This window comes from Cenococcum geophilum (genome assembly GCF_001692895.1).
Source record: "Cenococcum geophilum 1.58 unplaced genomic scaffold K441scaffold_9, whole genome shotgun sequence".
NCBI lineage: Eukaryota > Fungi > Ascomycota > Dothideomycetes > Gloniales > Gloniaceae > Cenococcum > Cenococcum geophilum.
In genome coordinates, this window is record NW_027137567.1 from 2,544,642 (window position 1) to 2,572,413 (window position 27,772).

Sequence of the window (27,772 nt, forward strand, 5' to 3'; positions counted from 1 at the left end):
AATTTTGTATCCAACACCAAGACTTCTATACAAAAATCAATCAAGCGGGTAAGCAGGCCAAGCAAGCAAGCTCAAGGTGTCAAAATTTTGCAAGCCAGCAAGCCGAGCGTGCTCAGCTTGGCTTGCTTGCTTATTACCAATTCTGGCTGGCAGTCTTGATGTAGCAACGAGCGCCCGGCTGCACGCACGAAGCATTCGGTCAAACGGATACCAGCGTTGTTTAGTTCACTGAGGAAGAGAAAATAACCTGGATGCTGATAGAAGAGATCATTCTGTGATGGAGAAAACCCGCCCGAGCTCGCATGAGGATATGAGCAAAGTAAACAAGCAGCTGGAAAAAATATTCGGGGAGGTAATGGATGACGTGGACCTAGCAAAGCGAGTTTGCTGAAACCATAACTTGCTGTGGGAGCACTGGAAATATGTTCGGTAGAGAGTTTTGTCCACAATTGGGTACATCCTGCTTGGATTTTCTTGGGCGTACCTGCGCGGGATCTACTCGGGGATAGCTTGAAAAGGTTGCCGGGGAAAATTTCCCCATTCGACCACTCCATTACGTTCTCTAAGCGAGAAGAGGACATTGCTTTTTCTATCTAGCTGATGTTGGAATCGCATAGAAGGGGCGTAAAAGGCAAAAGCGGATTACAGAGTTTGCTGCAAGGCCAGAGTATCGGCATGATGAGCGATTTTATGAGAGATTGGGGGGATTTCAACGCAGACTATTAGAAGGATAAGGAAAATTTAAGTGACAGGATGAATTCCACCGAGGCGGAAGTCAAATTCTGGGGGATAAAGTATGGTGCTTTTGCCTAGGATTGCCTAGGATTCCCTGTGTAATTGATATTGTGGAGAATCATGGACGTTTGCGCAACGAGTCAAGTTAGAGTTATTAGTGGTTTCTGCTCAAATTTCGTGTGTCATCCACGGATCGTTCAATATCTGATGGATATCTTGATGGATCTGGATGACCACAGTTTGCCTAGCGTAGGAGTTTTCCGGTGGCCGTTATCCGAGTCGGGTAAAAGTGGGTCTCGAATACCGACGGGGTTGGCCAACAGCTGAGACCAATGTTTGTTGAACAAGAGGATGATTGATGTTGAGGGTTTTTTCTGGGCGACTCAAGTTGCGTAAATGGGATCACGGGGGAGCTGTAAGGAGCTGCAAGGAGCTGTATGCAGATTACTACGCGCAAGGAACACACACAGTGTCCAAGGGAGGCGCTTCACCGTTCGCTTCAAGATTTGCTGGCAATCCTGATGTGGGTATTATTAGATTTGGACTTAAAGTTTAATATCTACATTGCCCAGGCTTCGCGCATGGACACCGCATCCTGTTTCCGGCGAAGAGATCCTCGAGGGACCAAAGACCGATCGTTCGTTTAGGTAACAAAACGTAGCGGGGTGGCTTGGCGCCACTGGTCGAAGCGTTCCGCCCTACCTGGTCCAGAGCTGAGATGCGTTTAGCCTGAATGCACAAAAGCTTCATGAGGCCGCGATCATCTTGTTTTGCTCTTCCGCCAATGTGAGCCCTTCCGGGGCTTGCCGGAATAACACTATTTCGGACTGCTTGAAATAGCGTCGCGCATCTGGAAGGGCACTCGTCAGTTGTTTTACTCCGAGTTCATAAGCTGGTACCCAAAAAAAACCCCATTTTTAAAACAAACGATTACGCAAAGCTGAGATAATGGATACGGAATAAGATACAGGATTCCATACCTTCGTCGATGAGCACTAAGCTTAAATAATAGCGTGTCGAGTACTTTTTATTGACCTCCCGGAATGTTGGCGTCAGGTCAAATCCACCAAGGAAGAGTCTGATGGGGATCGTCTCTCCTGCCGCAGTGTTAGCCTCACAATCTGACGAATGACCTTATTTTATTCTAGGCTAGAGCTATTAAATGCCTCAGAACATGCGTACCTCTAGAAGGAGAGCCGTCCATAATCTATACTTGATTAGCTATAACGTAGGCTCATTTAGAGGAAGTATCCTCACCTCAAATCGAACTAGGGTCTCACTCTCATTGTACTGATTCGGTGCTGCTCCAGTTGTTTCTCGTCGAATGATGGAGAGTTCCATGTGCTTAATCTTTAACCGCACGAGCAAGAAGTATATACGCCCAACGATGACATCCTTTAGATGATATTTTGACTTGGAGTACTCGAATTCGATGTGTAGGCAATCCTCGATACCCACGTCCATCTTGATGGAGCTGTTGGTCTCCGGCGGTATCCTATAAGAGTACACCCAAATGTCCTTTTCTCGCACAACGTCGGCCATCCTGCGGGAAACGGTGACTCGGATAAAGTAGTGTAACTTGACGTTGATGCCGTTGTAGGACTCGTATTGTTTTTCGACATTCTTGAAGTTGAAATCGAAGGTTTGGGGGTGTTGGAGGTCGCCTGGTGCTGCAAGTTCCTGGCCTAACGAAAGAAACTCGTAGTGATTGCCCCGGTCAAAAAACATCTCTGGGGTAAGAAAATGCATATATTAGCAGCCATTCGAGGTTACCAAAGGGGGGGGACGTAGGCGGATGCGGCTGCGGTAAGCATGCGTCTGGGAAAATTCACCAATTGTCCCAATGAACTGCACTTTTATCCCCGTGTGTTCCAATCGCTTGCCATCTTTCGGTCTGATGGTGACTGAACCCTTCACCGACTCGCCATCCATGTACAGCGGAACCTTTTCTTTCCGGTTCTTGTCGAGTTTGACATCGACCATAGCCCGCTCATCAGTGTCCTCCAAGACGATGTCGATGTCGACCGGGGTGGAGAAGAAATACGACATGTTCAGCTGCGACTGGCTCGAGAGATTCCGAAAGGCTTGTGAGTGGTGGATGTTGCAGAGCTAATATGGCGTCTCGATGCTAGGTGCCGGCCGTCGTTTCTTGTGGTGTTGGAGCTCATGGCGTTTGGTTTCCCGAAGCGGACAAGGGTGAAATCAGCAAAACTTACGTAACGCGCGGCTCAACGAGGGCAAAGGAATTTCGAGTTCTCAGCCCTATAGCAATGGTGATGGCTCCTGCTCTCTAGCGCGCTGCTTCCAAGCTACCGCTGGCGGGCCCTCCCTGCCACAACATGGTTTAATTTGTAGTCGTAAGCCGTGTCAGATACAAAGCAACATCAGTGAGGGTAATACGAGCAGGCGCGTGAAAGGACGTGACCTTCTCCGCATTTCTGCAGGTTGTGCAGCACATCGGGCTGCAACCCTTAGCGGTGAGGTTCGCTTGCTGCGCACACGATCACTTGCATTTTCCGTATATGTATTGTCTCCATTCACCTCTGCTTCACAACGCGTTCTAGATCTCACAAGGTCGCGGCGACTTCGCCCTAATGTGCTCCGAACTGACCAAACAAAGTCCCGCTGGGAGACCGTTCCGAGCTGCCCTCTGGCGGACCGAGAACCATTGATGACGACCCCCACGCGGTAATTATTCGTCGATCCTTCCGTCAAACATGTTCAGATGATCTGCTGAAGCATGTCTGACGAAGCGCAGCAAGCAGCACGCAGCAAGCAGCACGCAGCCAGCAACTTGCAGCTGAAATGTATGCCGAGCTACTATTGGAGAACAATTTGTTAGCTGCTTCAGTAGCAAGGCGGTCCCTTTCCCGTGCTGAGGGAAGTCGTCGATGCGTTGGCAGCCTTGCATCAGTACCTGACGATGACATAGGTGTTGGCGAAAGCCTGACAAAAAAGTGCGGGGACGGGACCACGGTGAGACCTTTGATCCGCGCATCCCACGCCCTGGCCGTAGTGGCCGTCTAACTTCAAACGCCGACAGAGCTCAAGCCCAGGGCCCGACAGCCGGAGGGAGCGGAGGCGTGCTAGTTGCCCTACGATTCGTTGCACACCGCGTTGCGGGCCGGGGAGCGGCCAGTGCGAGCTCGCTGGGGTTGGCTTTTCCGGCCATTTGGGGTCGGGGGCTGTCGTGATGTCAAGCAAGTTCTTGGCTACCAAATTCTGCACCTAATGACCATCCCACCTTTGCCGCCATGCGGCGCCCTTCCAGGAAGCGGGTGCCAGACGCTTTCGACATGAGACGGGAGGAACCTGCGTCCTTTTTAAAAAGCCGTCCCATGCCTCGTTCCACACACAACTCGGCTTATATGACCTGCTCGGCATCCGTGAATTTGGTTACATCCTGCACTTATCTACCCCAACAAATTTACTTTGAATGAATTGACTTCACCTGACCTCTCTGGACACGCTCGTCTCGCTACCTGCGTTTGCCGTCTTTAATCTGTTTCTCTGTTTCTCATACCTGTTTTCTACAGCAGTTGTCACCATGTTACAAGCCTACGACCAGAGCCATCAGAGCCCTCTCCTCTATGGCCCGGCAACCACCATGACCCCTACCAAACGCCCCAACACTTCTATTCCGAATTTGAACCATCACCACATTTTTATCGTTACTGGGCCTGCAGGATGTGGTAAAAGTACTGTTGCGAAGTTTTTGGCTGACCAATTCTCGCTTTGCTACGTTGAAGGTGACGAGGTGAGTCTAGGCACCCATATTACCTAAACGAAACCTAATATTCAAGTAGTATCATCCCGTCTCCAACATTGAAAAAATGAAATCCGGGATTCCTCTCAATGACGCGGATCGATGGGATTGGCTCATTGCTCTGCGTGAGCAAGCTTTGGCAGCTCTCGACCAAGGAGCCAAGGGTGTGGTGGTCACCTGCAGTGCATTGAAGAAAAAGTACCGGGATGTCATCCGTCTTGCTCCTTTGTACGATGCCGACGTCGTCGTTCATTTTATTTATCTTCGGGCCAGCGAAGCCACTCTCCTCGCACGGGTCAAGGCCCGACAGGGGCACTACATGAAAGACAGCATGGTGCGGAGCCAGATCAATAGCCTCGAAGAGCCTGATGAGAAAGAGAAGGACAAACTGAAAGATGTTCACTGCATTGACGTTAGTGGGAGCGTGGCAGAAGTTCAGAAACTTTCGATGGGTGTTGTAAATGAAGTGTTGGCTGGGGATATGGCGAGGAAATCTTCATGAGACGAGGGGGAGATTACGCCCTTTTGCTTTTTTTTCTATCCACAACTCGTCGTTTCACTCGACTATTTAATTAGCGTTGAGCATGGCTGGCGTCATTCGTGGGCATTCCGGCGGACACCGAAAATGGCGCACAATCCCTTAGGCTAATTTTTAATACCCCTTTCGCGTCTGGGGTAGTGTTGATTTTTTCTTTTCCGCGTTAAGACAGGCCCATGTATATAGATGGGGCTCTACAAAAAGGAATTGCGAGCGTTTCGTGTGGCCCCCAAGGCCTACCCTAGTAGTCAAGGACACCCAATCGCTGCTCGCGATCATCACCTGAAGTTCTCCTGAGTGCCTGATACTTGATGCGCACTCACCAGTGGATGTCGATGTGTCCACTCAGTACACTTTGCAAGGAGTCCAACCAAGCATTCCTCGAGCGGTTAGAGCGTTCCTCTCCAGAGTTCAAATCACAACTTGCATAACACTGGACGTCGGATCCACGCCTCGTTCCCAGTATCTCCAGTGGCTTGAATCTTGCAGGCAGGAGATGTCAGGGTAATTTTCACTTTGTTCCAAGAGACGATGTCGGGATATGCGATTGATAGCCACGTTGTTGGTGAGACCCAAAGGCATGGTTTGTTTTCCACCTGCAGTGACAACCAAGCACGTGGGTCAGCAGCCTGGGTGCCACGGTGCCTTGCTCTCGGAGTTAGGAGAGTCTGGGGTTCCGGGGCTAGGCTGAATGTGTTTTGGTGAGCTCTCTGCTCTCCAAGGTCTACGGCTTACCGTCGGCTTTGAGTCCATCCCATTCCACGCTGCCTCGACACGTCTTTATACCTATCCTCGGATTTCAACACAAATATTCTCGAAGAGATACCATGTTTTAATCAATCCACAAACAGCATCTCTTCAATTCCGGTGGTTAGCGCAGCCACTTCCGCACGACCTTTTTGTGGGGGAAATTTTGGTATTTTCGCTGTTTAGGGGAAAGTTGACAAAACACGCTAACCACGGGATGCGCCAGGATGCTGTACACCATGATGCTGTACACCATGAGGAACATTTTAGCCAGAAAAGTTGGCAGCCTTCTGGGGCGTCACACGACGCATTCAAGAGCTTCCTATGCCTGCCGGCACTTTAAGACCTCCACGGTTCCTCGACAACACCTCCGGAGGCAGTTCCACAACTCTCCGGCACTGAAAGTCGTCAAGCCGTACCTGCTGGCTGATATTGGAGAGGGTCTGTTTGGGGTCCGGAATTGGATATGGAAGCACACAGTTGACACTCGCAGGTATAACGGAATGCCAGGTTATCCAGTGGTTCGTCCAGCCGGGCGCGCGCGTCGAGCAGTTCGACCCAATCTGCGAGGTACAATCTGACAAGGCCTCAGTGGAAGTAAGCGTTATATACCAATGCTCTTTAGTGGGCATTGCTGATTCGTGTTTGTGCAGATCACCTCGCGGTTCGATGGCGTCGTCAAGAAGCTCTACTATGAGGCCGATGACATGGCCAAGGTCGGCAAGGTATGACTCCCATGGCTGCTTCAAGTCTGTGGTCACTTAGTCTAATCCATTGAAGCCCCTCATAGACATTGATATTCAAAGCGAGATCTCGCCCGAAGACGAGGCCCTCATAAACGGCGGACAATCGAAGGAAGCGCCAACTCAGGCACAACCGGCAGAACAGAAACCACAAGAGCTAGAAGTAGGCGGGAATGATACAAAGGCATTAATTGGAGATGTACCTCTATCACTACCTCCGGCCTCTCTGCTGGGAAAGTCAGAGTCCAAGCCGGAGTCGAAGCCGCAGCCGCAGCGACAGCCTGGAAAACATGCGAGCCTAGCCATACCCGCGGTCCGCCATCTCACTAAAGAACTCAACATCAATATCGAAGATATACAAGGAACGGGCAAAGATGGTCGCGTAACCAAGGAAGACGTGCAGAAATACGCCTCGTCCCAGAAAGGCGTGGATACTGCAGCACCTCAGCCTCCCGCTCCCGAGCTTCAAGTAGAGGACGAGATTCGGCCTCTAATGCCGATACAAACCGGGATGTTCAAGCAGATGACGCGCTCTCTCTCCATTCCCCATTTCCTCTACACCGACAACGTAGACTTCACTGCTCTTAATGCCCTTCGTAATACCGTTAACGCGTCAAAGGAGAAATCTAACAAGCTCTCCGCCCTGCCTTTTATAATAAAAGCTGTATCTATGTCTCTCAAATCACATCCCTTACTTAACGCACACCTCGATACCACCACAAATCCAGAAAAGCCACAACTAGTTGTTAGGGCTCAGCATAATATCGGCATAGCAATCGACTCTCCGTTAGGCCTCCTCGTGCCGGTAGTGCGAAATGTACAGTCTCACTCGATTGAGTCTCTGGCCGCAGAAATTAGTCGTCTCAGCAGTCTCGCCCGGAGTGGAAAGCTCAGCACAGCCGACTTCAGTGGTGCAACATTCACTGTTAGCAACATCGGCAGCATCGGTGGTGGAGCGGTAGCCCCGATTATAGTTAGCCCGCAAGTCGCAATTCTCGGAGTTGGCAGAGCGAAAACCGTGCCCGCGTTCGGGAAGAATGGTGAGATCATTAGGAAAGACGAATGTGTATTTAGCTGGAGCGCGGACCATAGAATTATTGATGGTGCTATGGCGGCAAGATTGGCTGAGTCTGTTAGAGGATTCCTGGAGAACATCGAGACTATGCTTGTGAGGCTAAAATGAGAGACCGGTTCCCTCATCTGTAATGTGCGTACATCTAGAAAAGATTGGCATGCGGATACTGTAGAAAGACATATCTGGCCCGAAATTGTCATGTAAATTTCGTGGTCGATAAGGAATTCTTTATCCTTTCAGGAGAGAAGATAAATATTCTACGATTATGTGTCCTCCAATGCATTACCTATAATCCTGGAGGCATTCGGGCGATTACGTGAACTATTTTCAACACTAGATTTATGTTCCTGAAAAACTGCAGCCGTGATACAATATGACACAGATGCTTTATTATCTTTCATGTTGGATTGAAGGAGCCGTGAAAGCTTGGAAATTACGATGGTTATTCTGCACTCCACTCTCCCGAGGTCTGGGGGGTTTTTTGGGCTCATAATATGACCTCGACCTGTCACTTTTACCCTTTCGGAAACTGTTCCATAGCTCGTCAGGGATATAAAATTTGGAAATGCAGTAGCTTTTAATAGAATTGTCCAACAACTGTATCTAGAAAAATACCCAACTGCACCTTCCCTATCTGCAGCCAAGCTATAGGGCTGAACCAGCACTAAGCTCAAGCCACGACCACAAACCCACGACATCACCACTCACGCACGCACCAACATCAATAAACCCCCTGGCTATAGCCCCCTCCCAACTCTCCTCCTCCTCACGCTTCTATCTTGCAACCGCAACTCCCAGCGCCCTCATTCCCTCCGCCCGCCCGCCCATCCAAAACCCTCACCATGACCAGCAGCATCACCTCTCCCCCAAGCAGCAGCAAGCCCTTCCAATTTCCCCCCCACTACGCCTTCCCCCCCTTCTTCACGCTCCAGCCCACCCTCAGCACGCGCACCTCGCAGCTGCAATCCTGGTCCAGCCTAATCCAAGCCTACTGCCGACACCACCACCTCTTCTCCCTCACGCTCATCGACGCGCTCTCGACGCCGCTCTTCCACAACCCGACGCTGCACCGCCGGCTCTCGGCGCGCGACGCCCGCGCCGTCGTCGACTGGATGAGCGGCGCGGACGGCGACAGCCGCGCTGAGTGGATCGGCGCGCCCCCCGCGGCCGCGAAGAAGGGCGCGGCGGACGACGACTCCAGCGCCCGCTTCTGGGTCTTCTGGCGCAAGCCTGAGGAGTGGGCCGGCGTGCTCGAGGCCTGGGTCGACGCTACTGGCCAGAAAGGGAGCGTCTTGACGCTGTATGAGCTGACGGAGAGCGATGCGACGGCTGGTCAGGAGTTTCATGGCATGGATGCGGAGCTGTTGCAGCGGAGTCTGATGGTGTTGGTGAAGCGGGGGAAGGCGCAGATATTTGGGGGGGAGGGGGAGATGGGAGTTAAGTTTTTTTGACTGGAGGAGCGGAAGGGAGAGGCAAAGGGAAGGAGAGGGTTTTAAGGGTGGGTTTAGAGGCTAATTAGGAGAGCTTGAGCTGAGGAGGTACGTTGATTATAATAGTAATATTGACGCTACCTCGTAGAGCTCAAAACGAGCTTCTCTGACTCGTGTGTGACAGGCATTCAGTACACTTCCTACAGACCGGCTATGAAGAATATCAACAACAGAAGATATAGGGGATATCGTTTGCACAATTGCCAAAGCTGCGCAATAGGCGTCGCCAGATAATACAACAGTAACACCAAAAAATGATACTCCGTAACGTCCGCGCTAGTAAGCACCAAGTAAATGCGTAACAATCCCAAATGCAAAGCTCAGAGGCTAAAGTCGTATCAAGATAAGCAATACCGAACCCACCTTTACTTCTTCTTGGTCGCGCCCTCCAACACGTCCTCATTCAACTGCCATTTTTCATCCCAATGTACGTACTGCGCCATCGCTACGAATAGCAGCCACTCCGTCTTGACAATCCTCGGCACCATATTGTGCGTTTTGGCGAGATCTCTGAATTTCTTCCATAATGGAACCTCGTCTTTCTTTGGCTCGGACATCAAGTACAATACATCAGGCTCGTCTTCTTCCTGATTCTGGCTCACCTCTCCGTCCACCACTGCGTTGATTGTGCGACGCGAAACCGTAACCGATGCTCGGCCTTTGTACAGTTGGCAAGACCCTCCGTTTGCTTCGATGATGTCACGAAAGGTTTCCCAGCCACCATTGACGCCATCAGTACAGAAGATGACCCAGTTTTTAAGCAGACGGCGGTTGTTTTGTCGTGCACGTTCCAAAGATTCTTCTATGCGGAAGCCGTGTACTTTCTCAAATTCACGGTCAATGAGGGGATGCTTTTCGGGTGGTGGTAATCTGTTGTGTTTCAAGACGTAGTCGAGGTACGAAGTCGCCACAAGTGTAGGAGCGGCGGCGAGGGCGGCGACAAACTTACGAGTGCGCACGATTTTGGGCGCACAGAGCATGTTGACACGGTCAGGATCCTCGATAATCCAAATGCCCAGCTCACGTAATTTGTTCTGGGCTATGTTAGTAGAAAAAATAGAAAAAATAGATAGATGGCGGGGCTCACCTTATCCTCGGCCTCCTTCTTTTGCTTGTCAACCCAGCGATCATCCTTTGATAGCATCATGCGATAGAGGATCGGAGGCTTCTTCTCTTTCTTCTGTTTCTTGGACTCCTTAGTCACTTCTTCTACCTCCTCTTCCGTTAGCGGCTCGTCTACATCCATTTCGTTGAATGATCTCTTGCTCCCACTCGACTCTCTGCTGGATGGTTTAAGCATAGGTTTTCCTCCCTCTGCGTCCTTTTCCCTCTTGCCTCCATAGATGACACCACCAGACCGCTTCATCTCTTTCTGAAACTGGTTAACGTCGGGAGCAAGATCATGCAATTTTGATATTGCACGCTCCTTTGCTCCCCGACTTCCAGTGGTTGACGGAGTCTCGTTTTCCTTCCCATCCTTACGCCGGTTGGAAGCCGGCGTCTGAATGCTTGTCTCACCAGGGACACGCTTGGCTTTGTTAGCTACAGGCGTGGCTCGTCCAGGATTACTGGTAGTACGAGGAGCAGCAAAACCCGATGCCGGAATACCACTACTCTTTGCGGCTGTGTTGTCCACCTTTATATCCTTAGATTTCCGTGGCTTGGCCTCTCGCTTGAAATAGTTCTTCTCAACCGCCTCGCGATCAATTTGAGTTTGACCAATGACTTCTCCTAGATTCGTACGTGGTGGGAAATGTGTGTACCGGCGGTTTGTGAGAGTCTGTAGGGCGCACTTCGCATAGCTTTCTTCAAGCCAAAGATGGTTGACTACATTGATATTCCATTCCTTTGCCGCTTCACACTTTTCACTGCCCATATGTGCTGTGATGAGATGTGTGTTGTCCTGACGGAAAGTCTTAGTGAACTCGGCTCCGGTTGCTTTGACTAAATTCTCAAGGTAGACACGAGCTTCACCAGTGTAGTTAGTGAGGCTGATCTTATATTCCTTGAACCCCGGTATACCCTCAGAGGGAACTGGATAATGCAGTAAACGTCGCAGTGGAGATGTCCAAGCATTATGGGTTATAAGATGGTACAGCCAACTGAGATTACCAACGTCCTTGCCTGCTTGCGAGGCTTTTACATAACCCGTCCCTTTCCGGTAATGGCAAATGTAAATGTCGGTTTCTTCGATATTAGAAGTGATCTGACCTCCACTGTTTCGGATAAGCTCTTCGATGGTTTCTTTAAGATGGCCTCCTAGTTTAAGGTCATCCGACAGCATGACCTGCTTCCCCTTGAATGCCTGTATTGTACGCGATTGTTTTGAGTTCGGAGAAGTTAACGGCGTTGGAATATCTTGCGGTGCAGGAGTTGTAGCGTCGCGAATATCTCGATTGGTCTTACTAGGACCGACTGGACCAGCGTTGACGTTGAGGATCTCCGGATCAGGCAGTGTATAGGGGCCTTCGGGAATCTTCCGACCGAGCTTCAAGCAATCGTCAAACCTATATAGCAGATTAGTAAAGCCGTTTGGTAATGGTCGACGAAATCCATACCAATGGGGCAGAACAATCTGACACCGTAGCCTCTTATTGACAGCCACTTCACACTTGTCATTGTCTAATGTTAGAGCAACAAGATGTGTGACCATTTTGGATAGGGCACTTGAATGCTGTCCTCCCATAGCTATGACCCCGCCAATAATAGCTTCCTTGTCTCCTTCTGGAATGTCGGCACAGCATATGGTGACATCGCTCATGAATAGGGACGGGTCGGGACTGAAGGTTCGAGGATTTGAGAGTTTGTTTTTGATTATGCATGAGTCTATCCATGTTGGCTTCACCACATGTTTGAACTGATTGATTGCGGCGTCATAGTCGGGGAAATCGGAGGTGGTAGAGACAATATGCGTAATTTCAGTGAGATCCTTGATATGGCCGGCCTCTTGGCCGGCTTCTTGGTCAAAATGGAGGAGCTTGCCACCATGGCTAGCAATATCTTGGCCTAACTAAGGGATATCAGTACACCATTCGGAATAAAGACACGCGGGACATTTACCTTTAGAACGTATTCCAAGGTGAAAGCAGTGCTCGGGATGATGGTGAAGACCAGGCCATCAAACAATGACTGAGAAGAGGTACCCTCCATAACCGTATCGTCAGCCATGGTGGCGGAGCAATTATCTTTTGGAGGTGGTGAGAGATGTTTGGCAGCCACAACATTCCTAAGAACGCGAGCGCGTTCTGCCCCACGTGACCCGTCACCGAGGCATTAGAGATGTCACCTCCACATTTCCGCATCATCGCTAACCTCCCGACTTATCCGTGACTCTATATTTGCTGAGCAAGCCACTACTCCTCCGCGGGCTAATTTTGTAATTTTGCCATAACATATATAATGACTTACCCAGTCCACTCCACCAAGTGCCAGCCGCTTTAAACGTGATTTTTAACCTCGGCATGTTTCTAAAGTTCACTCGGCAGTTGTGGAACGCATGTCCACCCCTGTTATCATATAATTCATTGCTTTGCTCTGCAATATCGTTTCATTTCCACACTTTGTCACGAGTCGCCTGTCTTCCCTGACTCCGTGTATAGTAAGACGTAAATCTTCGAGACTCCATTGGATTACATCACACACCTGACATACAATCTCTGTCTTCATAAACAACTTTTTATCAATATGTCCTCCTCTTTATTTCGAATTGATAAACATGTCCTACCTTGTCAGCACATTCGAGGCTATCCTCGGGCAACAGCGAATGAGCAAGAGGAAGTTCTTCATTTGGCCATTAAGCAATATACCCCGTTAGACAACTTTAGTCCTAAATCTGGAGATATTACTATCATTGGTGCACATGCAAATGGATTTCCAAAAGTATGCGCTCTTCTCAAACCCTTTCTCAGTTTATTTCTAATACCGCTATTAGGAATTATACGAGCCTCTGTGGGACGAGATTCTTCGTCGAACGAAACAGGCTGGCTTCTCCATCCGTAGCATTTGGATAGCAGATGTAGGTCACCAAGGCGAGAGCGGTGTTCTAAATGAAGGGAAGCTTGGCAATGACCGTAAGCATTATTCCTTTCGTAAGTCTGCGAAAACAAATTAACTGTTCTCTAGCTTCATGGTTTGACCATCCTCGGGATCTTCTTCATATGGTGAATCACTTCCAATCCCAAATGCCTCGTCCAATTATTGGCATAGGACACAGCATGGGTGGGCAAAACCTGGTCAGCCTTGCCCTTATACATCAGCGCCTCTTCGAGACACTCATTCTGATTGACCCCGTGATCCAACGCTTCAGTTCGGTAATGGGAAACTACGCACCGGCCCAATCCTCAGCTTTCCGTCGAGACCGCTGGCCTTCCCGTGCTGCCGCCGCGGAAGCGTTTAAGAAGAATAAATTCTATCAAACTTGGGATCCCCGAGTTCTCGACTGCTGGATTAAGCATGGCTTGCGTGACCTCCCTACTTTGCTCTACCCCTCATCCTCCTCTACTCCTTCAACACCGACCTTAACTCCAACTCCACCAAAGTCTCAAGGAGTTACTCTAACAACCACCAAACATCAAGAAGTGTTTACTTTCCTCCGGCCCAACTTCCCTCCGCTTCCTTCAGAGCCCGTGTCAAATCCAAGCTCCCACATGACCTCGACTGCCCAGCCACGCTTCAATCGCTACACGCATCCCGATATCACACCAACGGCTAACCTGCAAAGTCCTTTTTACCGACCGGAACCGATCATAACATTCCATCAACTGCCAAACCTACGGCCTTCGGTTTTGTATATCTTCGGATCACTGTCACATTTGTCAACACCCGAGCTCCGTGAGGATAAACTAGCGATGACGGGAGCAGGTGTAGGAGGTAGCGGTGGGACAAAAGAGGGACGAGTGAAGGAAGTAGTGATTGAGGATGCTGGCCATCTAATTCCAATGGAGAAGGTCGGGGAGACAGCGGAAAATGTGACGCAGTGGGTTGGAGGCGAGATAGAGAGGTGGAGGTGGTTAGAGAAGTTGAGAGAACAAGAATGGGAAGGTAAGGAAGGAGTGCAGAGATCAATAATGGGGGAGAGATATCTTAACTTGTTAGCGTCAAGCGTACCTGGATTGGCGAAGAGGATAGTCCCGGCTGAGAAACTATGAGAGCTAATGAGAGTGTTTGGGAATTGTTCAAGGCATTGTGAGTATGACGCTTTTTGGTAACCTTCCGGCGGCTAGGCTGATTTTTGAAATTCAAGATGGTTTAAACCTAGAAAGATCTATATGCATCATGGCATAGGACTAGAGGGGATTCTCCTCAAGGAACCTTGGTGGTTGATTAGTTGGGCATATCCCAAGTATGCTGAAGATTATTTTCTACTATATTCATCTAGAGAATTCCGGCATTAATTAGTAGCACATTCCGGCTGCGATTGTCACAGAACCGCGACTGCCATTTTCATAACGATGAAATCTCTCCAGATAAGCTAGCTATTAGTTTCTCTCCATTTAGCTGTCCTCACAGTGTTGAACCATGGTTGAGGTGAGTTTTTTTTCCCCAGGCAGCTACACAGTCAGTCGGCCACTCATCGCTCTCAGCCTTCTCAACATCTTCCTAACATTACAACTGCATCCGTTACAAACCATTACGGATTATTTACGGGTTATCCCTCAGTCCATTAGCAGACATGGGTCGCGACATCTCCCCTTTGCCACACATCGGTCCATCGCTTGCTCACATGCATAAGCTTACCCTAGATCCATCCACTATCCCACCATCACCCACAGACTCAGAAGCATGTCCAGCGCACATCTCATTACCGCCCGCCCACGACCGCACACCGTTCTCCTCTCCAACCACCTTCAAGAAACAAGCTCTATCACCAACGACACCGACCTCCACAACACCCGCCAAACGCAAGCGCAAACACACCCCATCTCTCGCACCCGCCCCCCACAGAATCTATACCTCCCCCCTCTACGCTCCCGCCCCACGCCGCCACCTCGCCGAAACCCTCCGGCTCTCCCCCCGCGCACCGCTCGACTACACAACGCCCTACGCCCCCTTCCGCTCCTCCGCCCACGACGACGACGACGACGCCGCAAACCAGCCCTCCTCCCCGACCCCGTCCTCCTACTCCAGCAGCTCAACCCGGGACCGCGCGCCGCACACCACGATCCGTGCCTTCAGCACCCACGGCACCGACCCCGTCGCGCTCCTCGGCAAGCATATCCACCGCGTCTTCGCCCTGCCCGACCGCAGCTGCATGCTGCTCCTCGACAGCAACAGCGGCAGCAGTGGCAACGACAGCAGCAGTAGTAGTAGTAGCAGCAGCGCATACCTCGCGTCCTTCATCCGCGCCGCGCACCTCCCCTCGCTGCGCTCCAACCGCTGGGCGCAGCGCCCCGACGCGGACTCTCCGCACCCGGCGAGTTTCCCCTGCGACGAGGCGCTGCAGGCCGAAGCCGCAAACAGCTGGGGTGGGGGAGCGGCGGCGGCGCGGCAGCGGGGGCAGCGCGAGAACGCGATCGTGGAGGTGGCGGTGGGCGAGCGCGTGAGCAACGCGGTAGACACGGATTGCGATGGCCGCGTCAGCGTGCGGCAGGTGCGGCATCGGGTTATCGGGTTCAAGACTGCGGCGATGGGGTGGGGGGGCGAGGGGTTGGGGTTCGTGTGGTGTGAGCGCGCTACGCCGCCAGGGTTGACGCAGTTGGAGTTTTTTGATGTTGTGTTGGATGTTCAGGAGATTGGGGGGGAGGAATTTAGGCGGTTGGTTGAGGAGTTAGGGGAGGAAGGCGATGGGCTGGAGGTGGAGTTGCAGATGGCGTTGGAGCAGGATGAGGATGAGGAGATGGGAGAGGACGCGAAAGTTGATGCGGCGGAGGGGACACGTGGCGAGACGCTGCCTAGGGAGATTGGTTTGATCTAGCGGGGATAGATAGGCAGCGTGGATACATTCGCGTTATAGCCAGTGTTGTTGCGATGAGATTGCGTACCCCAATGCCCTCCTAGTCTTTCTGATAGCTGTTGTCATCGTCGGTTAGATCCGCCCATTTAAAGTCATGTTCAAGTATCGGAGAAGGGAGCGAAGGTGCATTGGGGATCTATCATTTCTCTTGCATGAGCGAGGATTGGAATCTTTTCGAAAGCGAGCATATTCTTTCGACAGTAATACGAAAGATAAAGAGTCTGAGGTTTTCAGGGTTAATGCCATTAGAGCAAGTATGGCTGTGAGGGAAATGATGTCTCTATGTCAAGAATGTTTACCAGCTTCTCCTTGCGATAGCGGCAAGCAGTGCTCCTATCAATATTCAATATTAGAATAAGGCCGTATTGATATTGATACTGAATATTAGTTCGATATTGAAAAGATATTGAAAGATATTGAATATTGAATATGGTATAGTCTTGGTATAGTGTTTTAATTAAATATAGGCCCCGTACGCCCCTGGGCCCAAGTAGAGCTTCAAAATAGCTGCTCTCTCGCAATTGCTCCCCCACCACCATCGTTACCTTCGTGACCCCTGGCGTGGTGTAGTAGATATTGGCTGCTCTAGATTCTGCCAAGGCCTCCGAAGCCTCCTCCCGCGGTAATATTACTTAGTAGCCAGCTCTTCAAGCATTCCGTACGTTTAATATTAGCACTCCCTAGTAATATACGGTCCCATAAGATTGTTCGCCGTACACCTAAAAATATTCACTCGGCCCCTGCCGACATTGACGGTATAGATAATATATTAATTGCCATTTAAGAGAGAGGATTGCGGGCAATCTGCCACGTAGAGGTAGCTAACTAGCGCCTTCTACGAGGCGACTTTGTGGTGGTTACATTTGGTGTAGAGTCGCTCAACGCGTCGTCGCCGCCAGAGTGGGTAAACCGATCAGAATCAAGCTCAGAAATAGCAGAGGAGGATGTATCATCGTCCTCAATTACGTTGGTAAATAAGGGAGGCATGGCGTTAATCGAACGTAGAGTATACCGGGGGGGAGGGCGTGGACGCGATAACTTGCAAGATCTAATTTAATAAATTTGAAATGCGCACGTATTTTAAGGAGGCCCGAGAGTCATTTACTAATACATCTGCCTTAATTTTACCACCTTAACTCTAAAAATCTTCAATATTCAATATCTTTCAGTATTGAACATATCGTATTGATATTGATACTGAACGTTCAATATTCAATATTGATAAGAGCACTGGCAAGAACGCAGTGTCCTGCTCGGAATCGAGTCATTCATAGCTTTAATACTAAGCGCAGACGCGACCTAGTTCCGAAGAAACAAGTTTGGCGTTTTGAACAATATGCTGAACGACTCTTGACAAGCTTAACTGGATCTAAAAGGATATATTAGTCCTAACGTTCCTAGAAAGCCTTCAAGCATATATCGTACACTTGAATTGGGTTGATATCGAGTATTTGGGGTTCACTTGGTAACCTTTCTTCGCAGCCCATGGAATAAGTTACATACTGTAGGGCGAAAATTGATGTAGTGTCGACAGTAGAGACGTTTCAGCCCTCATTCAAACGACGAATGTGTAACGAGGATAGGTCTAAGGGAGTTGCTAGTGTGGGACAGTAGAGTATTGACGATTTTAACCAATTCTTCCATCAATTACGTTCCTTTTCAGTTTCCCTGCTAGGATAATGCCCGCCTCCAAACTCCAAGGCTGCCTTCGAATCGGTCCTTACATAATAGACGCCAGGCTCCAAATAATCCAGACCGATAAACCCCTACGTCAAGCATAGCCTGGAAACTCTCTCCCAAGTAATTCTCCCTATGGCCGTCCGAAAACGGTGCACTCGGCCCAAAGGGGATCCCCACTGGAGCTGTCGCATGCACCACGATCCCCCGTCCGAAGTTCTGTACGCTGAGCTCGAACGCCTGACTTTCCCAATCGATGTCGGCGGACATGAACGGTGCAATTCCAAAAGCTTGTAGTGCAAATGGAGGCTGGAAGTCGATGACATGATATGCGCTACGGTATCCGAACAGATAGGCTTGCATGCCGAGAATCTGACCTCCGGCACAGCAGAAACCTTGTGCGCCATCCCGTGCTTGGATCCAGATGTGCGGCTTCGGAAAGGTTTGGCCCAGTTCTTCTCCTGATGCACGTCAGCTGTACCTTGTCGGTCTACTGTGGGGAGTTCCTGGGAGGGGATGGAGAGGCTGAAATCGCAGTCAGAGCTGAGAGAGTGGACATGCCAGTGCAGCGGGAGTGGCAAGTATCCCAGCAGGCCTTCTGGAGTGTCTTTGCGTGGTGTCTAGGGCGTGCGATTCTTGGTCTTGGCGTGAAAGGAGAAATCTTCGTGCTCCAGTTCGTATTCGGTGGTGGAATCAAGACCGCACTTAACGTGGCCAATTCCGGGAACTAGTAACTCAAAAGCGTATCCGTTCTATCCGCTTCACCCATAGCTCTTTCTGAAATATCTTTGACACGTCCTGCGGAACGTATGTGAAAGACACCATATGCGGTCCTTCCAGCGCCTGAGGAACACTACAAATTATGAGAGCCAACGATGCGCCAGATGGAAGAGAGAATTGGAGTAACAGCCCTCAAAAACTGAAGACGATTGGGGTCCGAAGTGTTCCATGACGTTTATGTAGAGAAGTAAATCGGGGTTTGGCTCAGAATTTCTTTAAACAACAAGACTCACCACCAAGGAGTCGATCGGGGATTGTAGGGTTTAAATAGTGGATGCCCTTACTTGAAGACAAATTCCGAGATTGTTGATCGATTCGCTAATACATGACGTCTTACAAGAATCATAGCATATTTATCGGATAACGATCATCTTATCTCCTGCGAGGCTGAAATGAAGGCAAGATACTGTCACACTATTCCATTGAGTTGCAGAACTTCTGCAAACCACATCCTCTTTTCGCTCTACAACAACTCAACATCATAGCGAAGAAATTGGTCCTATGACTGATTCGACTACATGTGTAATCCCGATCCTCACAATTCGTCTTTCAAGATCGTTCCGTCGTCAACCTTTCTAATCTTCGCTTGCTCAATAAGGCCACGTCGAACAATGCTCGTCAGGATCTCGAAGCCAATCTGGGCGGCTGCCAAAGCTGTTGCCTCAGTTCCACCATCGTAAGCAGGGCTAACCTCAACAATGTCCGCACCGATTACGTTGAGTCCTTCGATCCCTCGGAGTATTCTGATAAGCTCGCGGGTTGTCCAACCACCAGGTTCCGGAGTTCCTGTTCCTGGAGCAAGGCCGGGGTCAATCACATCGATATCGATACTGAGATAAACTGGCATTTCTGTGCCAACCCGGTCCATAATTGTTGAAATGACACCTTTAACGCCAATTTCATCAATATCATCGGTTGCAATCCGCACCCAGCCTTGTTTGGTATCGTCCTCGTAGTCCTCTATTCCATCATCAGATAGGCGGGTGCGCAATCCGGCATGAATCGATGATGTGTTGGCAATTAATCCTTCGGTTGCAGCAATCCAAAACATGCTGCCATGATTGAAAAAAGACTGCGTAGAGCTGTCGGTGGGATCAATCCATGAAGATGGGTATTTTGCCGGATGCCAGGTATCCAAATGCGCGTCGAAGTGTACAACAGCAATTGGTTGATTGTATATCTTCTTCAACGCTCGAAGGGCAGGTAAAGCAATGCTATGGTCGCCTCCGAGAGTAAGAAGTTTGGGCTTGTGCTGGTAAGAGGAAGCAGACGCCAGAGACTCTGCCGTAGGCGAATGTTCACCAAGCTCGATGAACGCTTCACTCATCTGCCGGAGAGCTAACGCATTGTCGAAAGGAGTAACTGGAATGTCTCCGCAATCCACAATACGGGCCCAAGACGTATATGGGTTAAGTCCAGCACGGTGATTAAAGCCGCGGAATGCAGTCTGGCGTGATGATCCAGCACGTATTGCTCGAGGCCCAAATCTTGCCCCTAGATCCACAGTTAGTATAGTGATAGAATCACCAACTTCTTTTCGCTTCAACAATCATTTCGCGATTTAAAGATAGGGTTAAGAACGTAGCAAAGTTTCAGCAAACACAAAAAGAGAATAGAATATGATATTAGCTCATCCATAAGTGCTCGCATTATATCCTACGCGCCGCTTAGGCGTACACCAATTCGGTCTCCCAGGTGTGCCTTCGCGAATAGTTTCATGTACTCAAAAATTGATTTACGTCCTCCTGGATGTTTAATTCTGAAGTATTTCAGACGCTCGTCAAAAAGCCACACATCATGGCAAGCGCTAAATGAATGATTGCTCACGTGTATTTCTTCATCGACATGCGTGGGATAGTCTTGACTCTGGTCTGGGTGTATGGTGCGAGTGTTATAGACTTCATACAGAAATGCTTACCAGGCCTATAGCTTACGGAAGTATCAAACGGCGCTCCGATAATGCCAATATCGAATATAGTCTCTGGGTGGCTCAGACACCTTGTATATGGTAAATGTGCGAAGGTTGATATTCCTGTAAATCCCCACTTCGGATGGCGTCAGCATTGGAAGAGCAAATTCGAGAACTCAATTTACATCAGTGCCCCATTTTTGCTCAAGCTCTTCCAGATAAGACTGAGAAAATCGTTTATCGTGTTCTGCGTAATGGTGGGAATGAGCGAAGACAGGAAACGGAAGTGATACAGCTAATAGAGACGACAGCCACAGCATGATGCTAGGTGTCAATGTGTGAGTGAAAATTCGAGGATAAAAGGAGAGTTAGTCATGAGATATGAAGAAATGCAGTAAGAAGATCGTAAGAAGGGCGCGGATTATGTAACGGCAGGACAAGCTCTTATCAAAGAACGATGATCCGAAAGAAGCCGCATGTCTGAGTGGCAAGGATGGTGTCACGGGAGACCAATGACGGACGATGTTGATCGGCCACATCTAGAACAAAATGTATTTATCTCACTAGAGGTCTTTTGTAGTTGTAGAGGATTGGAGTGGAAGACTTTCAAGGTTCCCAAAAGGCGTGGGGAGGATGAGATGTTGCCGCCAGTAGGGCGGATTTGAAGTTTGAAAGCCACCTCCCACTCGCCGACGCGACATCTTCGCGTCGCAAGCTCCAAGATTACTGATGTCTTCCATGACTCCTACACTTAATCCATATTTTTTCATGATCGCCTGTTAATACCGCTGCTACTCCCTTTCGCAGCCGCATTATACCTTTGCTTCATACTTGCGATTGTTTGGCCAACCTTAAAAAGCGCGAGCTTTACTGTCAGCAGACAATATGCCTGAGGTAGGCCGGATGTGTCTCCAAAGTTGATTATGGCTTTTCGTCTGACACAAGTTAGATCGGTGAAGTTGCACGCATTGTACATTATCTGAAGAAACATCTCGTTGGCAAAACGATTGCTGCTGTCAAAACACAGGAAGATGATGTAGAGCAGTTGAACTCCACCCGCCATGATAACATTTAACAATATCCTAGATCGTATATGGCAAAGTTGGATGCTCTGCATCAGCCTTTCAAAAGGCTATGACGGGGAAGAAGGTGATCGATGCGCGACAACAGGGTAGGGTCTCTCATAGTGTGGCCTCAAAAGATAGCGATCTCTCAGACCCGAACCAATCCAAATATCATCTAATCATCCATTTATAGGCAAATACTTCTGGCTCGTCATGTCATCCCCACCACATCCATTGATGCATTTGGGTATGACTGGATGGTTGAAGTTCTCTAATGACGAGACTTCATATTACAAACCGACGAAGGTGGAAGATCAAGCATGGCCCCCGAAATTCTGGAAATTTACCTTGAAGACGAAGGAAGACCCAGATTGTGAAGTTGCTTTCGTGGATGCTCGTCGGCTTGGCCGCATTAGGCTGGTCGAAGCTGATAGCGAAAAAATGCGAACCACAACGCCTCTCAAAGAGAATGGTCCCGATCCCGTAATTGATTCCGATATCCTCACTCAGGAATGGCTGGCCAAGAAACTCAGAAGTAAGAAGGTTCCTGTGAAGGCTCTTTTGTTAGACCAAGCAAACATCAGCGGTGTTGGCAATTGGGTAGGGTAATTCTAACTGCACGTTTGCTCTATGACACCTTCATTATCCTAACCACTAGTAGGGATGAAGTACTATATCAAGCAAAGTTGCACCCAGAGCAGTATAGCAACACGTTTAGCGATGCTCAAATCAAACAGTTGCACGATTCACTTATCCAAGTCTGCACAATCGCTGTAGAGACTCTGGCAGACTCTAGCAAATTCCCGGAGGACTGTAAGTATCCTTTCGACTACGATCAAATTGCGCTAACTCCGAAAAAGGGCTGATGCGGCATCGTTGGGGAAAGGGCAAAGAGGGCGGTGGTCGGCTGCCGAATGGTGATAAAATCATTTTCCTGAAAGTCGGCGGAAGAACTTCAGCAGTTGTGCCAAGCGTACAAAAAAAGACAGGACCTGTAGCTGCAGATGTCTCGAAAGACGCAAATGACACTGGGGAAGGGGAAGAAGATGATGAAGGAAAGAAACCCAGGAAAACAACGAAACAACGCGGCAGCATTGTTGCAAATGCTAAGGCCAAGGCTAAGTCGTTAGATGTAACCACGCTTTCGAAAACTCCGAAGAGAGGAAGGAAGAAGTCACAGCAGGAGAAAGTCGAGGAGGATGACGAGGAGGACGAGGAGGATAGTGAAGATGAGGCGGAAGAACCGCCGGCGAAAAAGAAACAAAAAGGTGCGATCAACACTGAGAGTCGAAATGGAACGCAGCACAAAGGAAAGAAAACGGAGAAACCGGAACCCAAGTTTGAGAAAGAGAATACTCAAGGGAGACGGCGGTCAGCTCGGATGAGTAATGCATAAGATACCGATATACCCAACTTGTCGAAGTAGTTACAATAGTTCCGAAGAGGAAAGCGATGGCTGCTAGCATTAGCTGATTCGGCGTTTAGGAGAGTAAGCAGATGTGTTATGGTAATACATGGGCGTAATGTTATAGAATTGAGTAACGCGTTTTGGTGTTTTAAGATTCACATGAAGTATTTCTGGGTCTACCATACCTGTGCAAGACTATTTACGAGCAGTTAATGAGAGTGAGGATTGGAGTAAATGTGATGAAATGCTTTTGCATGATAGGCCTATGATTTTATATACATTACTACACCCATAAATGCCTGAAAAGTTGAGAGCCGGGACAGATAACGTCTATCATGAGTTGACAATACTTTCGAGATGCGCAAAAGGAAACACGTCTGACAGGTCCGGTTAAAGCTCGGCGTAAAGAAACGTCCCTCCGCCCACATTCATCAACTTCAATCTGCGATCAGCCGTTCTATAGAGGACACGGCTCATCTCCGCCTTAATATTCCTTTCCTCGTCCCTAGAAAATGCCACGAGATTTGAAATGACCTCTTTTCACTGCATTTGCATCTCCCCTGCCTTGTCCTAAGTCCCGACATTTTCTCCCCCGAAGCTCACGACACCTCCGACTCGACGTTGAAGAGCTACCCGCCAACATGCCCCAACCATTGGCCTCTAAGGAGAATTCTCTCTTTCGCTCAGTAGTAAAGAACTATGAGTCTAAGCAATACAAAAAAGGTAAAGCTTCTATAATTGTTGGTTGCAAAGCTCTAACCTGACCTCTCCAGGTCTCAAAGCCGCAGAGCAGATCCTACGCAAGCACCCAAATCATGGAGATACCCAAGCCATGAAAGCTCTGATTCTCAATTCCCAAGGGCAATCCGAAGAAGCGTTCGCATTAGCCAAAATTGCACTCAAGAGTGACATGAAGTCGCACGTGTGCTGGCATGTCTACGGCTTGCTCTACCGGTCCGTGAAAAATTACGAGGAGGCAATCAAGGCGTACAAGTTTGCGCTGAAGATTGAGCCGGACTCGCACAATATCCTGCGGGACCTTGCGCTTCTCCAGATCCAGATGCGAGACTATCAAGGCTATATCCAGAGCAGGACTTTGATGCTGAAGGCGCGGTCACAATTGAGGCAGAACTGGACAGCGCTAGCAGTAGCATACCATTTGGCTGGTGATCTGAAAGAGACAGAAAATGTTCTCAACACGTACGAAGGAACGCTGAAGAGTCCTCCGCCGAAATCCGACATCGAGCATTCTGAGGCGTGCCTGTACAAAAACATTGTGATAGCGGAATCGGGTGACACAGAACGGGCCTTGGAGCATTTAGAGAGTATCATGAAGAGTAACTTAGATCGGAGTGCAGTTATGGAGATGCGCGCACAGTACTTGCTGAAGCTGGACCGGAGAGAAGAGGCCGAGAAGGCATACAGGGCATTGCTAGACAGGAATAACGAATATCGGAAGTACTACGAGGGCTTAGAACAGGCACTCGGGCTGGATAGATCGAGCGAAGAATCGCGACAAGCTCTAAAAGAACTTTACGAATCGTACGCAGGCAAGAGTGATCGGGTGGATGCTGCGAGACGAATACCGCTTGACTTCCTTGAAGGTAATTATGGCGTACTCAATGATAGTTTAATGCGTACTAATTGCATGACAGGCGAGGAGTTCAAGACTGCCGCAGATCATTATCTCCGGCGAATGCTCAACAAGGGTGTTCCATCCACTTTCCCAAACATCAAAGCTCTGTATGCGGATCCTTCGAAGAAAGCAATCATCGAAGAACTGGCCAATGATTATACATCGGAGAAAAAAATGAATGGATCAGCAGGTACTCAAGTCAATGGCGAAATATCAAGTCGATTCGAGCAGTCCGTGCTTTATTTCCTCGCGCAGCATTACAACTACCATCTTAGTCGGGATCTCAAAAAGGCTATGGATTATATAGACCAAGCAATCGAACTGAATCCGAAATCCGTGGACTACCACATGACCAGGGCGCGGATATACAAACACTATGGCAACACGAAGAAGGCCGCTGAGATAATGAATCACGCCCGGGGGTTAGACGAGAAGGATCGCTACATCAATACCAAGTGTGCGAAATACCAGCTGCGGAACAATGAAAACGAAAAGGCGTTGAAGACGATGAGTAAATTTACCCGAAATGAAACCGCAGGAGGCCCATTGGGAGACTTACATGATATGCAATGCATGTGGTATATCACCGAGGATGGCGAATCATACCTACGGCAAGGCAATATTGGATTAGCATTGAAACGATTCAGTTCTATCTACGACATTTTTGATATTTGGCAGGATGACCAGTTCGATTTCCACAGTTTCTCTTTACGCAAGGGGCAAGTTAGGGCATACGTTGACATGGTGAGATGGGAAGACCACCTTCGAGATCATCCATTCTATGCAAGGGCTGCCATTTCCGCGGTCAAGATCTACTTAATGCTCTTCGACAAACCGCAACTCGCAAACTCCGAAGAAAAGAATCTCGAGAATCTATATCCCAACGAGAGGAAGAAGGCATTGAAGAAGGCAAAGAAGGAGCAAGAGAAACTTGAAAAAGCTGAGGCGGAGAAAAAGGCTTCAGCTGCGAAGAGACCAGCAACAGGGGCTGACGGCGAACCTAAGAAAGAAGACCAAGATCCAAAGGGCGTGAAACTCATACAGACGAGGGAACCGCTGGATGACTCATTGAAGTTCCTGATGCCTCTTCTTGAGTTCATCCCTAGGAACATTGAAGCACAGACCCTAGGATTTGAGGTTTTCATCCGAAGAAGTAAGTTACTTACGGTAAGAAAATGTCGGTTGTATCTGCTTAAACATCTACAGACAAGCTCTTGCTGGCCTTGAAATGCCTTCTTGCAGCCGCGGCGGTTGACCCCGAACATCCCACGCTCCATGAACAGGCCATCCGTTTCCGCCGCACTCGTAAGTAAATCCTACATTTGATCCCATCATTTCCTAACATTACCCAGTAGATTCTTCTTCTATGCAACTTCCACCTCCAATATCCGAAGTCATCGACTGCCACTTCAAACTCATCCCTGCGTCGACCAATATCTCCGCCAAGAACGATGAATTTTTGCAAAAGCATGCACAAAGCCCATTACATGTACACGCCGCTTTGAAAGTCCGACAGCTCCTCGACCCAAGCAAGCAGGCTCTGAATGAGAAAGATCTCCTTGCCACGTTAGACCTTCCTTCCATTTCACTGGACGAGGCCTGCGCAGGGCTCTCCCTTCTCGACGAATGGAATAGCGATCGGAAAGCCAAGGACGCATATATAGACTCCGCACAAAAGCAGTGGCAGGAGGCGGAAGCTTTCCAGAAGGATTGAGTGAGCGGCCAATTCTGGAGAGGTTTTTATGCCATGTACAGAATATTCAACTTGTTGAGAAAGGGGGGGAGCGCTGTTGGCGAGTTTGGTCGGCAAGGTCAAAAGTTTATAGATCTGTACAGACAGCTTAATAGGCAGAGGCAGAGGAAACTTGCATTTGGAGGGCTTTCTGCTCAAGACGGATTATCACTTATCTACCCGAATGGTTCTTTGTCTGATTTTGGTATACTTAACGAAGCGGAACGCTGAGTTTTGCTTTCACTAAGTTAGATGGGCTTTGGGCGAGCATTTAAAGGATTTCCGAATTACTCCTCGCCCGCTCTTCTCTTCAAGCAAGCCTAACGCATAACCTAGAATTGATGTAATAGCATTGTCAATTAATATCTTTATTACTCAGTCACGACATGCTAATAGTCTGGAGAACACACGCGCAATAGAGATAACCAAAAAGGAACCTTTGCTAGCATTGGGAAAGAGCACAACCAGCCCAACATATGAATTTGGGCCTCAAACTTGGCATGGCTTTATCAACTTCCAAGCATCACAGAAAACGAACATGGTCAGCGGACGTAGCTTAGAAAAGGCGCCTTTATCATAAACTCCCTTCATGCTTCCCTGTAAGTGAAGATGAACGACTACCGTTTCCCCGTTTGTTCGAGCTTCGTCCCCTAGGATGATACTGATTCAGAAGAAAAGGGGGGTAATTACCTACCAGCCGTATCCAATGGGGTCATCACTTGTGGCCTTGTATCCCCGGACTCTAGGGGACATCATCGCTGCTATGTCGAAGGTGTTGAGCGAAAGTGGTGAGTAAAGGAGAATTTCTTGTAGTAGCCCCTCAACCATTTTCGTAGCTGGACCCTCTTGAACAGTTCTGTCCTTGGGCAGTCCTTAGCGCGGAGAACACACAGCTGATCATGGATGGAGCACACACTTGCTCTACATGGTGTTTAGGTGAGAAATCTTGCCTACTCCTTGCTTTCTGATGGTGGTTGGTAGCGACAACTTCAGACATGTAGTTGAAGGTCTGAAACCCCGTTTTATGGGGGAGATAGTGATTCTGCGAACCGGAAATGCTTCGATCGCTGCGAAGAATGCCGGTGAAGATTTCAGCTTCGTTTACTAAAATTTGGTGACCAGAATCAACATATATCAATATCTGGACTTGTCAGACCTAGTCCCGTTCATTCCGTAAGCTAACATAATTCTGCTGCAAAGGGCCGTAATGCAGGCACAAGTACGTGTATCTGCGTTTCATAATAGCACTGCGTTGGGCGAGTCCAGTCTACTTTCTCTCTAATTTATCACATATAGCCTTCTGCGCCACCCTAATATAAGATGCTAGACTTTGTAAAGGATATTTAATTAGCTATATATAAGAGCAGAGTTCCCTCCGCGGGCTAGAATTACGATCTACATACAAGATATGACATGAGGAAGGAAAAGGTAAGGAACGAGGTGCCTAAAGAGCGTGTAAGCCTTGGCAGAGGCTCGCGCGGGGCTCCGAGAGCTCTAAGAGCTATTGTGTTATGTATTTT

General features: G+C 49.0%; 11 protein-coding genes across 11 annotated transcripts; 7 read left to right on the forward strand and 4 right to left on the reverse strand.

Annotated features, from left to right (window-relative positions):
• Positions 1 to 1,088: 1,088 nt before the first annotated feature.
• On the reverse strand, positions 1,089 to 3,044 carry K441DRAFT_655610 (vacuolar protein sorting-associated protein 26B-A). The gene is made up of 5 exons (XM_067647878.1): positions 2,568 to 3,044; positions 1,993 to 2,465; positions 1,918 to 1,942; positions 1,716 to 1,832; positions 1,089 to 1,585 (listed from the first exon to the last, which is right to left on the reverse strand). The coding sequence occupies exons 1-5, from the start codon at positions 2,782 to 2,784 to the stop codon at positions 1,482 to 1,484; spliced, it is 936 nt and encodes a 311-aa protein (XP_067507200.1). The 5' UTR covers positions 2,785 to 3,044; the 3' UTR covers positions 1,089 to 1,481.
• Positions 3,045 to 3,880: 836 nt separating this feature from the next.
• K441DRAFT_655611 (carbohydrate kinase) lies at positions 3,881 to 5,408 on the forward strand. The gene is made up of 2 exons (XM_067647879.1): positions 3,881 to 4,492; positions 4,542 to 5,408. The coding sequence occupies exons 1-2, from the start codon at positions 4,283 to 4,285 to the stop codon at positions 5,001 to 5,003; spliced, it is 672 nt and encodes a 223-aa protein (XP_067507201.1). The 5' UTR covers positions 3,881 to 4,282; the 3' UTR covers positions 5,004 to 5,408.
• An 873-nt stretch (positions 5,409 to 6,281) lies between these two features.
• On the forward strand, positions 6,282 to 7,712 carry K441DRAFT_547135 (uncharacterized protein; the record flags this gene model as incomplete). Its single annotated transcript, XM_067642897.1, has 3 exons — positions 6,282 to 6,383; positions 6,440 to 6,511; positions 6,567 to 7,712. Coding segments are annotated over 3 exons (1,320 nt in total), but the record flags the coding sequence as incomplete, so codon positions are not given.
• Positions 7,713 to 8,354: 642 nt separating this feature from the next.
• On the forward strand, positions 8,355 to 9,135 carry K441DRAFT_655615 (ESCRT-II complex, vps25 subunit). The gene has a single exon (XM_067647880.1). It carries the CDS (start codon positions 8,447 to 8,449, stop codon positions 9,053 to 9,055), a length of 609 nt encoding a protein of 202 aa, XP_067507203.1. The 5' UTR covers positions 8,355 to 8,446; the 3' UTR covers positions 9,056 to 9,135.
• Positions 8,996 to 12,274, reverse strand: K441DRAFT_655616 (uncharacterized protein). The gene is made up of 5 exons (XM_067647881.1): positions 12,155 to 12,274; positions 11,653 to 12,104; positions 10,182 to 11,601; positions 9,217 to 10,128; positions 8,996 to 9,140 (listed from the first exon to the last, which is right to left on the reverse strand). The coding sequence occupies exons 1-4, from the start codon at positions 12,260 to 12,262 to the stop codon at positions 9,460 to 9,462; spliced, it is 2,649 nt and encodes an 882-aa protein (XP_067507204.1). The 5' UTR covers positions 12,263 to 12,274; the 3' UTR covers positions 8,996 to 9,140; positions 9,217 to 9,459.
• A 504-nt stretch (positions 12,275 to 12,778) lies between these two features.
• On the forward strand, positions 12,779 to 14,241 carry K441DRAFT_547407 (alpha/beta-hydrolase; the record flags this gene model as incomplete). Its single annotated transcript, XM_067642908.1, has 3 exons — positions 12,779 to 12,973; positions 13,026 to 13,164; positions 13,217 to 14,241. The coding sequence occupies 3 exons, from the start codon at positions 12,779 to 12,781 to the stop codon at positions 14,239 to 14,241; spliced, it is 1,359 nt and encodes a 452-aa protein (XP_067507205.1).
• Positions 14,242 to 16,478: 2,237 nt separating this feature from the next.
• K441DRAFT_655621 (uncharacterized protein) lies at positions 16,479 to 17,051 on the reverse strand. Its single transcript, XM_067647882.1, has one exon. The coding sequence runs from the start codon at positions 17,031 to 17,033 to the stop codon at positions 16,872 to 16,874; it is 162 nt and encodes a 53-aa protein (XP_067507206.1). The 5' UTR covers positions 17,034 to 17,051; the 3' UTR covers positions 16,479 to 16,871.
• A 1,695-nt stretch (positions 17,052 to 18,746) lies between these two features.
• On the reverse strand, positions 18,747 to 20,853 carry K441DRAFT_368826 (Arginase/deacetylase). The gene is made up of 3 exons (XM_067641436.1): positions 20,598 to 20,853; positions 20,422 to 20,548; positions 18,747 to 19,997 (listed from the first exon to the last, which is right to left on the reverse strand). Exons 1-3 carry the CDS (start codon positions 20,730 to 20,732, stop codon positions 19,039 to 19,041), a joined length of 1,221 nt encoding a protein of 406 aa, XP_067507207.1. The 5' UTR covers positions 20,733 to 20,853; the 3' UTR covers positions 18,747 to 19,038.
• A 269-nt stretch (positions 20,854 to 21,122) lies between these two features.
• Positions 21,123 to 21,702, forward strand: K441DRAFT_655624 (uncharacterized protein). Its single transcript, XM_067647883.1, has 3 exons — positions 21,123 to 21,306; positions 21,362 to 21,448; positions 21,499 to 21,702. Exons 1-3 carry the CDS (start codon positions 21,298 to 21,300, stop codon positions 21,667 to 21,669), a joined length of 267 nt encoding a protein of 88 aa, XP_067507208.1. The 5' UTR covers positions 21,123 to 21,297; the 3' UTR covers positions 21,670 to 21,702.
• On the forward strand, positions 21,669 to 23,171 carry K441DRAFT_655625 (H2TH-domain-containing protein). The gene is made up of 3 exons (XM_067647884.1): positions 21,669 to 22,081; positions 22,138 to 22,289; positions 22,337 to 23,171. Exons 1-3 carry the CDS (start codon positions 21,690 to 21,692, stop codon positions 22,870 to 22,872), a joined length of 1,080 nt encoding a protein of 359 aa, XP_067507209.1. The 5' UTR covers positions 21,669 to 21,689; the 3' UTR covers positions 22,873 to 23,171.
• A 164-nt stretch (positions 23,172 to 23,335) lies between these two features.
• Positions 23,336 to 26,665, forward strand: K441DRAFT_694252 (N-alpha-acetyltransferase-like protein 15). The gene is made up of 5 exons (XM_067652710.1): positions 23,336 to 23,607; positions 23,658 to 24,488; positions 24,540 to 25,673; positions 25,727 to 25,825; positions 25,873 to 26,665. The coding sequence occupies exons 1-5, from the start codon at positions 23,526 to 23,528 to the stop codon at positions 26,232 to 26,234; spliced, it is 2,508 nt and encodes an 835-aa protein (XP_067507210.1). The 5' UTR covers positions 23,336 to 23,525; the 3' UTR covers positions 26,235 to 26,665.
• Positions 26,666 to 27,772: the final 1,107 nt, after the last annotated feature.

What these genes read in the sequence shown, in the direction of transcription:
- K441DRAFT_655615 (XM_067647880.1), top strand. Translation starts at nt 8,447, where the DNA reads ATGACCAGCAGCATCACCTCTCCCCCAAGCAGCAGCAAGCCCTTCCAA.
- K441DRAFT_368826 (XM_067641436.1), bottom strand. Translation starts at nt 20,732, where the DNA reads ATGCTGTGGCTGTCGTCTCTATTAGCTGTATCACTTCCGTTTCCTGTC. An exon ending in AGCAAAAATGGGGCACTGAT is followed by an intron (nt 20,549 to 20,597) that starts GTAAATTGAGTT and finishes CGCCATCCGAAG; the next exon opens with TGGGGATTTACAGGAATATC. An exon ending in TTCCGTAAGCTATAGGCCTG is followed by an intron (nt 19,998 to 20,421) that starts GTAAGCATTTCT and finishes CTGTGGATCTAG; the next exon opens with GGGCAAGATTTGGGCCTCGA.
- K441DRAFT_655621 (XM_067647882.1), bottom strand. Translation starts at nt 17,033, where the DNA reads ATGCCTCCCTTATTTACCAACGTAATTGAGGACGATGATACATCCTCC.
- K441DRAFT_655611 (XM_067647879.1), top strand. Translation starts at nt 4,283, where the DNA reads ATGTTACAAGCCTACGACCAGAGCCATCAGAGCCCTCTCCTCTATGGC. An exon ending in GCTACGTTGAAGGTGACGAG is followed by an intron (nt 4,493 to 4,541) that starts GTGAGTCTAGGC and finishes ATATTCAAGTAG; the next exon opens with TATCATCCCGTCTCCAACAT.
- K441DRAFT_655616 (XM_067647881.1), bottom strand. Translation starts at nt 12,262, where the DNA reads ATGGCTGACGATACGGTTATGGAGGGTACCTCTTCTCAGTCATTGTTT. An exon ending in CCTTGGAATACGTTCTAAAG is followed by an intron (nt 12,105 to 12,154) that starts GTAAATGTCCCG and finishes GATATCCCTTAG; the next exon opens with TTAGGCCAAGATATTGCTAG. An exon ending in AGAAGGAGGCCGAGGATAAG is followed by an intron (nt 10,129 to 10,181) that starts GTGAGCCCCGCC and finishes AACATAGCCCAG; the next exon opens with AACAAATTACGTGAGCTGGG.
- K441DRAFT_655610 (XM_067647878.1), bottom strand. Translation starts at nt 2,784, where the DNA reads ATGTCGTATTTCTTCTCCACCCCGGTCGACATCGACATCGTCTTGGAG. An exon ending in GCAGTTCATTGGGACAATTG is followed by an intron (nt 2,466 to 2,567) that starts GTGAATTTTCCC and finishes TTCTTACCCCAG; the next exon opens with AGATGTTTTTTGACCGGGGC. An exon ending in AGACCCTAGTTCGATTTGAG is followed by an intron (nt 1,943 to 1,992) that starts GTGAGGATACTT and finishes AATCAAGTATAG; the next exon opens with ATTATGGACGGCTCTCCTTC.
- K441DRAFT_694252 (XM_067652710.1), top strand. Translation starts at nt 23,526, where the DNA reads ATGCCCCAACCATTGGCCTCTAAGGAGAATTCTCTCTTTCGCTCAGTA. An exon ending in GTCTAAGCAATACAAAAAAG is followed by an intron (nt 23,608 to 23,657) that starts GTAAAGCTTCTA and finishes TGACCTCTCCAG; the next exon opens with GTCTCAAAGCCGCAGAGCAG. An exon ending in TGAGGTTTTCATCCGAAGAA is followed by an intron (nt 25,674 to 25,726) that starts GTAAGTTACTTA and finishes AAACATCTACAG; the next exon opens with ACAAGCTCTTGCTGGCCTTG.
- K441DRAFT_655625 (XM_067647884.1), top strand. Translation starts at nt 21,690, where the DNA reads ATGTCATCCCCACCACATCCATTGATGCATTTGGGTATGACTGGATGG. An exon ending in GGTGTTGGCAATTGGGTAGG is followed by an intron (nt 22,082 to 22,137) that starts GTAATTCTAACT and finishes AACCACTAGTAG; the next exon opens with GGATGAAGTACTATATCAAG. An exon ending in TAGCAAATTCCCGGAGGACT is followed by an intron (nt 22,290 to 22,336) that starts GTAAGTATCCTT and finishes ACTCCGAAAAAG; the next exon opens with GGCTGATGCGGCATCGTTGG.
- K441DRAFT_655624 (XM_067647883.1), top strand. An exon ending in TCAAAACACAGGAAGATGAT is followed by an intron (nt 21,449 to 21,498) that starts GTAGAGCAGTTG and finishes ACAATATCCTAG; the next exon opens with ATCGTATATGGCAAAGTTGG.